The sequence below is a fragment of the Sprattus sprattus genome (genome assembly GCF_963457725.1).
Source record: "Sprattus sprattus genome assembly, chromosome: 15".
NCBI lineage: Eukaryota > Metazoa > Chordata > Actinopteri > Clupeiformes > Clupeidae > Sprattus > Sprattus sprattus.
In genome coordinates, this window is record NC_137913.1 from 25,486,978 (window position 1) to 25,495,889 (window position 8,912).

Consider the following 8,912-nt stretch of genomic DNA (forward strand, 5'->3'; position numbering starts at 1 on the left):
TGCAGCCACGTTAAAAAAAACACAATGGTCTGCAGAGTGAGTTGTCCAAGCTTTGATAGGAGCCCCCAGAGGAAAGAGGGGGTTAGAGTCGTCTGGTGAATCACAAAAAAAGAAGCAGTAGGAGGAGGAAGAGGAGAGGATGGAGGTGGCGGTGAAACCAGGCCTGGAACTCTCCCTGAATATGAGGTCAATAGAGTTACGGAAAACAGCAAGGAACAAGAGGCCAGGCAATGCTAGATTGTGAAAAGATAAGGGAGTCACAGCAGGAACAAACATGCAAAGTTAACACTCAACAAACAAAGCAAACACACGCATGCAGTGCACAAACAGACACACTCACACACTTGTAGATAGAACGCGGGGGAAAGAGAAAAAGAGAGAGAGAGAGAAGGAGGGAGAACAAACAAAACATATACAATGAAGGACAGCAACAAAGCACTGTGCTTATTTATGATGCAAAGCAAATATATCTCAGCCTGGATGATGTATTGTTCAGGCTACCACACAACTCCATAATTTGATTCTCTCGCTGTATACTAGAGACTGTACATAGAGGGTCTGACAAAGTCTGCTGAACAAGGCAATCTCATGGATGAACAGTGCTGTACAATCTGTGTCAAAGTGCATGATCTTTACATACAGCATTGCTACCAAACTTGGAAGTCGCCCTTTCACCATCACAGCCCAGGAATGAAAGATGAAATTACTCCTGTGCTGTTACACTGATGACACTGTACAGCCCAGTACACTATACAATGTCAGAAGCAATAACTTTTTCACATCTATAGGATTTAACCTCCAGAGTCTGTATGATTAAACACGGTCCGATTCTGAATTGTCGTGTCACTTATTTTTTCTCTGTACATGTGCTATCAAACACCCTTACATGCTAGATATGTTTATGCTCTTCATCATGCTACCGGTAAGCATGCTTCACTTTTGATAAGGACACATGGCACTGGAGATAAGCATGTTGATGTCTATCCTGTGGTCCATGTGGTAAAAATGGCTGCTATCTTGTTGTAATTAAGGCTCACAAAAAAGTCAATGAATTGGGTGAGATATGCTTGATAATCTTCAGTTTGCATCCCTGAACACAATTCAATGTGATTGCCCTTGGGGTTAAGGTCCTAATACTTAACATACAGAATTATGTAACCCGCATTTCTGCTTTTTTGTGGTTGTGTTCCTGACTTAATTTAATCTTAATTGGATGTTTACAAGTGGTGAACATGATAGCTGTGTGACCTGAACCCCTTGGAGGAATCAGCAAGTCTTCTGTCTTTGCTCAATGTATGTTTTTTAGGGCAGCGCTGATTAAACATTTTGAATTACTTCATGGTGGGATGGAGAGAGAAAGAGATTTAAAGTTGCACATGAAAGATGGTTCAAAAGCATTCATCTAAAATCGGATAAGGGGTGAATAGGGTATGTTCAATTAAATCTCTGATCAACTAAGGCTCTCCGGAGTTCGAGAAAAACTGGAACAGCTAAGCCGCAGTACCTGGTTTACATCAGCGGTAACACGGCCGCTTTTCCCGAGGCTAAATGGTGCCCTAGGAAATATACTATAGGTCCCACCCAGCTGGATTTAGCGCTGCTTTGTATTGGCAGTGGCTGCACGTGTGGGGAGGAGCAAGGTTTGTCTTTATCAGTGAGACAGCGCCCCTGTTCGAGCGTCGTGGTGGTGACCATCTCTCACCGTTCTTCACTTGCTGTTTGTACACAGTGAGCTCGCCTGATAGGACTCGCACGGATTCGCTTCATCACCGCCCCGCGTACCACTGCGGTAAAGAGGCAAGCGGCACCCGGGCATAGTGTCAACTTCAAGCGTTCCGCGCACTGTAGCGCACTGTTTGTATCTCTGGGGGGGAGAAAATCAAAGGATTAAGGAACAGGACTCCAGGAGATATTCACAATTCACTGTTGATACAGCGCAAGGAGGGAGGAAGTTTTGCCGTTGCCTCTCGTTTGGTAACCTTGGCACTCAAGCCCGCAACAACTGCGAGGATGGGACCGTTTCTCTTATCCATCGCTCTTTTCCTGAGCGTCGCTGTCCCGAATGCAGCCAAAGGTAAGACGCTGGGCACAAGCTCAACTGATTCTGTGGGTGACGGCATGTGAAGGTACAGTCAGCACTCACTGCGGTTGTGAAAACAATTATACAACTAGGAGGATAATCATATAACTCCTTAGTACAGCCAGGGCACCGTTCTATGTCCACCTGTAATGGTAATTGCTAAATAAATAAAAGATAAATAAATAAAACACACGCACAAGAAATGCAAAGTTAGTTTTTCTTTTTTCCTGAGATGCATACTGCTATATCTATTGAAATATTTAATTTAGGCTAATTTACTTCTATACTTTATTTCAGTGCACTAGCCTACAGCATTGGATCTATATCACAGGGGAATTCTGGCTTGTCCATATTAGATTTTATAGACATACCATTTACATCTGTTTTAATACAGCCTGAACCAAATATTCCATGGGATAAGGAGATCGCTGACTAACGTCATATTTTTGGGAATTCGGGTCAGTTTCTTGCATATCACCATATCGCCACAAATCAGAATAGTCAGTTTTTAGAGAGTAAAGCAAATCTCCCGGGCGCGTACTTTCATATTCTATGCAGTCTAAAATAGCATTGCCAACCGAGGGTACCAGTGTGAGGTAATAAACTTGCAGTCTTTTCCAAGGTAGACCTGTTAAGAGAAGTTAAACATGTGCGTTCCTATGGTGAAATCTTCATGGATCTGTAGTCTCTCTCGCTCTCTCTCTCTGAAGAAGAGGCTTCGCGTCCTTACATTTCGACAGAGGACGTCCAGTGCATAGCGTTTAGTTTCATGAAACTGATAGAGACGGGACTAACAAGAAATGGGAGGAAATTGAGATGTGCTAGGCTATAACACAAATTCATAAAACGCTGATTTTATTATGGTGGACGCAAAAAAGGCAGAGTTGGACAGCCTTACATGTATGTGATGTGAAGGCAAAAATGGATACTCGGGATTGGTTTGGCTATGAGTGAATATATAATTTAATGAGTCCCGGAGACTTGTAGGCTGCAAAAGTGCAGCTAAGGGAGAAAAAAAATGAAATGGATCCAACAATATGGAGATGAAACAGAATATATTTTGTATGGTAGCATGTTCTGGGAGGACTCACAGAAACAGCTCTGAGCATATCGTTATATGAGGAGAATAGTTCCATGCTTTCTGCTATACAATAGAATTGTATTTATTGGGCATTCATCCTGCATGTTCAACCTGGGCTGTTGAAAAAGATTTGTCCAAATAGAAAACATGACAAGGGATGCAAGCCCAAATACAAGAATTTTCACAAGAGCCAAGATTATCCAATTCTTCACCTCCCACTTCCTCCCCACACGCCACTGATTTAATGACAGTTGGTTAATATGAGCTCTAAGACTGTGCAATCCATTAAAAATGGGACACATATTTCCCTTTCCAGCTCCCTCCAACTCTGAGTGCCTTGTGCATCTCCTCAGCGTCCTCTCATCCGCCTTCCTCTAGGTCTCGCTGTGCTGTGAGCCATAATTGTAAGAACACTTGGCTCTTGAGCCTCACTCTGTCGACTTTGCCTTCGCAGCTACAAGACATAATGCTTCCTCTTAGCATAATGAAACCAGAGCTATGATACCTTGGGGCCCACTCGTTTCAGGGCACAGAGAGTGAGTTAAATACTCAGTGAGGGTTCTTCAATTAATTATAGCATCCTGAGGTTCCTCCAAATCTGACACACTCCAAGCTGTGATACGGCCCACCCGTTAAATAACATAGCATTAACATTATAACTTAGGGCCTCATCCAACCTAGAAGAGTTGGTGCATGTATTGTTTATTTCTGTCTCGGTGATAGACTGAGGGTAGGACACATGGTAGATGATTTAGGGCATATAATAAATTACCATAATGGAGAGGTACTGAGGGGTCCCAGAGTTCTTACAAGAAATGTATTGCCTCAGAAGAGCCCAGAAATCATTGCACATTTCCCCCCTACTCACCAAAATCCCTGCTGTGGCTTTCCAAACACAGACTCACATCTCATACACTTGAGAGCCGTAAAATGTTGCAAGCCGAGTTGCAAACAAGCCTCCACGCAGACACACTGCACATTTGCAGTATACATGATCCAGTTTGTGATGGCCAGTTTCCAGTGTTATGGTTGCAAACCACAGGCTGTACTTAACATACAGTATGACCGTTTATGAGCCTCACAGTGCACCAAACCACCAAGACAGAGGACCCTGCAGTGGCAGCTGTCTTTGGAAAAAGCTACTAACAGATAATCTGTGGGGAATGCCACTGGCTTCTGATGTTGGCAGAAACCAGAACAATTGGCCTTAAACATCTGCCTCCAGGTAAAACCGGTCGCATTGTTCCACACCAGGGTGCAATACATCAAATCCGCTGGGGTGTTGCAGAGACCAGCGCATGGTCTGTCTTCTTGTGCTGTGCTGTGCCAGCCAGCCAGGCAGGCAGACCTTGAAAGAGAGCAATGACAAGTTAATAGAGTGATCCATAAAACACTAGGCTCTTTCTTTTGCCTTCGTGTGATGTCTTGTTCTTCTTCAGCTTTATGTTTCGACTGCTAATGGTGGCGCTTCGGCCTTTTACAGTTATATTTAGAGAATGTGAAATGTTTGGTGAAGGTATTTTTTTTTCTAGGGTTGCAAGTTCCTCAAGACTAATGTAGCTGTAGCCAGCGGAAGGTGGCTCAGGTTTCAACCACAGGCACTCAGGTTTCACCACGCTGATTTCATCCTCCATTAGTGCTGCTTCAGGACTGTATTGCTTCTTTCAAGATGACGTTAAAAAAATTATTGGGAACTGTGAACTTCTAAAAAATGTTCACCTGTTCAGCTCCTAAAACAATATAGATGCCCGCAGCAACATCTGTCGTCTCACCTGTGTGACCTCTGAAGTACGTTAACCTTACATTAGTATTTTTGTTTGCTTGAATCCTATCAATAAACAAGTCACGTTCATATTAGTCAAGTTCGATTCAACTCTTAGGCTGATACCAATTATTGCAAAAGTTACACAGGCAACTTCACTGATAAATTAAGAATACAAACATATCATACACAATAGTAAATTACCTAAAAAAATTACCTAAAAAGTAATTAGATAACGTTTGTAATATTACTTTCAGGATGGAGAACGTCATGGTTATAGATGTTGTTATGTCAAATGGGGTAAATCAGGGCACTGAATTTCTGCATGATTTTCAGACCACGCATGCAAATCATTTTTTTAAAGTTAGAGCTTGTATTTTCCCAATTTTCGAGTTATCATGAACACAGCGTATATATAGCTAGTCCCACAGGTAACCCAGAGGCAAGCTGGAACCTCCTTGTGGATTGGTTGTGTTAATGAACGTGTACTGTCTAAACTACAGTGCAAGTTGGTCTAAGGCATCACACCTAAATACCCCCCTACACCCCCTTACAAGAAATAGAAAACAATTGTAACATAAACAAAAATAACATACTACCTTTTTTTTTATTCTGTGCTGTGTGGTCTACTACAGCCTATTTATAAAGAAAGAGCTCTGGTATCTGACTGTTATAAGCAGTCGGTATAAGCAGATATCCAAACTCAGGTATGAGAATCAGATTGGAACTGAAAAAGTGGATCTCATTTGTGTACTCCCACCTCACACAACCTAATTTAGATTTTTCAAAAGAATTCCAAGCCAAAACACTAATGCAATGATCTGATCCGTATTGAAGTGAAAAGTTTTAGGGTGGTAGCACATTCTGTGTGTTCCAGAAACAAAGAGCACTAGCACCATTTACTCGAGAGGCACTGCAGAAGGCCACAGAGAGCCACCGCTGTTCACACTAAAAACCCTTTGTCCAGCTTGTTTAACAAAATGTTTGTTAGATCATGTCTGTGCTATTTGTAATGCGCCCTTCATCAATCTTGCTCAAAGTGAATAAAAAAACAACTAAATGTGTTTATTGGAGCTAACAGATGCTGATTTTATGCACCATCCAAGCTTGTTTTGGCCGCAGGTCATGTTCGAAAGCACTCTTCTAGCGTGTGTGATTTTAGCTGACCAACAGGCCCACGCTATGGCTGTGTTTTCAGAAGATGACAAATTCCAGAATCAGGCCAGTGCAACTCCCTTTGTAACATCCTCTGACTATCCAATAAAAACACTTTGATGGAATATTATTTTTAACGCCAAACACAAACATAAGGTGAGTGGCAGTCCCATTCACTGTAACTGCCTGTGATTGATTGCCTGCTTTGGCTTGCTTCTGAAAAGTAAGAGGGGTTTAGGGCTATTGTCCAGCAGTGTGTGTAACCTGGACACAAATGCTAGTGAGCAGGTCCAAGCCTCACTTTTTCTCTCAGAACTCCCATGGCAACGGGCACACTGGCTGATTTGTGGATTGTTTGGTGAGGACTGTTTGTTAACAGTGGGTGATATTGACTTTGGCTGACAATTTAGTCAGTCAGGCACATTGCCTCCTTGGATGAAAAATATTTGGGCAACAAAGAAAAGAGGCTTTTCACACACTTTGATCGCCAAAAGAAGATTGATCTATGACTGAGAGGTCGTATTGAGCTCTTTTCAACCAGTATAATATGATCTCATCCGAAATCGAATGCATTGAACTTTCATCATGAAGTGAAAAACACTGATACTGTAAGATAGCTAGTTGACAAAATGTCGGTAGCATTACTCTAATGCGCTAATGCTTGGCATCCCGCCTCATATTTCCTATAAGACCCTTGCCCCTCCACAACCACCTAAACCCATCTCCATTTTTTATGTAAGTTATTTTAAATAGTTATGTTTTTATTAGGCTTTAATTAATGTGAATCATTATCCGTGAACTATATGGATAGATATTTCAAACTGTTGTTGCAATATAGGAAAGGTCAACTGCAATGTTGAGGTGACATTTAATGATAGGTGACCTTTGTGGCCTGGACTTCCTCAGTTAATGGCACCCATTTAAATCAGTGGACAAAGGATAATAACTACGATATCGCTCTCTGTGATGACTGTGAGGGTGCTCATTGGTGGATGGCCTGTTGGGACTGACAAGCAATAGGGACACTTAGAAATGGGAAATAATCTTCGTATAATGACCCCTCCTTCTGATGGTATGTCATGGGTTCATTGTTCTTTTTTAATTTGGATTAGTTTGATTGTACTTTCTATGGCTCCAGCTAAGGTAGTTTAATCGTATTAATATGGAGAGAGTGATCTATCATTCATGTGTTCATGTGTTTTAAGAGGTTAATGACTACTTTGCTTTACATCCTTTTTGCTAAACCTGTTTGTGTTGTTCTTCTGTGGGTTGTGGGTGTGTGTGTGTGTGTGTGTGTGTGTGTGTGTGTGTGTGTGTGTGTGTGTGTGTGTGTGTGTGTGTGTGTGTGTGTGTGTGTGTGTGAGTGTGTGTGTGTCTGTGTGTGTGTGTGTGTGTGAGCACTGGTATGTTTATACTCAACATGGATCCTTTGACTATCACATCTCACTTAGAAAGCACATCAATGTCTAAGCAGCCATTTTTTAGTAAGCTACTTCAGTACATTTTCAGTAAAGTGATTGAAATGGAAGTGGACTGGCTCTGTGGAGTTCTTTGGTGGCTACATTTGACGTGACCAGTCACCACTACAAAGAATGTTTAGAGCCTTACACAGAACTTGACATCATTTTGAATCAATCTGCTGTTGAGAATAAAGCGAAAAATGGCCTAATCCCGGTCCCAGTTCTGGCTGGTTTTATCAGCCAGAATGCAGGCTGGATATAGAGCCCTCCCACCCCCTGCCCCCTGTCCCCCAATCCCACACCCCTCCCCACTGTGTGTACACAGGTGCTTGCTAAATTATGTTTTGGCATATCTATGTTTAAGGCTCGTCTTTGTGGAAGTCTAGCTATCGGTGGAGAGAGTCTAGCAGCATGAACTCTCCAAAGGATTCTGAGCATCAGGTGAGTTCACAGTGGGTTACCCTCACACGGGAGAAGTGTTTGTAAGCTGATACCGCACTAGCACTCCCTCAAATGTCTACTAACGGAAGAGTCATCCGAGGCAAAAGGATTCCCCGTGGTCGCATAGGAGTTCAACAGAGGAGAGCATTGGCAAATCCATTGTTTCGTTTTTTTTTTTTTACTTCTTCTCCCCTCCTCTTGTTATTGTTTTCCGGATCACATGGTTCCTCTGAGCTTCAAGGGGTTCTTTGTTCTGTACAGTGAATTGTCTGTGGTCTTGGAGTCTCCTCGGACTTGTTTCAGCAATGGAAAAAAAAATACAGATAGACAAAAAAAACATCCCCTGTAGAGGGAAGGTTCAAGCAGCGGTTAGTGTCAATAAATAAAGGTTTGATTCTCAAGACATTGATCTGGAAACAAGGCAGTCTAAAGCGCTATATATCTGAGAAATAGCTTCCCAGCGATTAGCTGTACCAGGACTTAATGCATACCCAACCTTGCAGGCCTCATCCACCGGGAGCCACTCAAGGTATCTTGGGTTGCTATCTGATTGTGATAATTTGTTACCTCCCAGTCAAAAATGATGGGATTAGCCTAACCTGTGTACCACCATCACCCCTCCCCCCTTTCCTTTTAGTTACGAGTTGCCATATGTGTCTACCCCTACTGGAAAAGATTGGTGATCAGTTGGTGAAATGGTGATCAGTTTTCATAGCTTACCTAACACTAGCTTGTTGTGGTTATTCCTATAATTGTACATTTTTACAAACTTTTATACACTATGTTTCTATATATCTTCCCAGTAAGTTATGCATCTTCTTAGAGTAGGAAGCAATGTTTTTTTTGTGTGTGAAGAGGTCATGTTTTTAGGCTGTCTCAGTTTTGTACCTTTTTCTCTGGTGAGGTCTCATTCTACCCATGCCGATTAAGATA

General features: G+C 42.2%; 1 protein-coding gene across 1 annotated transcript in view; it reads left to right on the forward strand.

The window, feature by feature from the left end:
• Positions 1-1,705: 1,705 nt before the first annotated feature.
• Positions 1,706-8,912, forward strand: part of edil3a (EGF-like repeats and discoidin I-like domains 3a) — a 121,360-nt gene continuing 114,153 nt past the window's right edge. Inside the window, exon 1 of the mRNA XM_080852362.1 lies at positions 1,706-2,074. Coding sequence (XP_080708488.1) covers positions 2,011-2,074 — 64 coding nt within the window. The 5' untranslated portion in view covers positions 1,706-2,010. The remainder of the gene's footprint in view (positions 2,075-8,912) is intronic.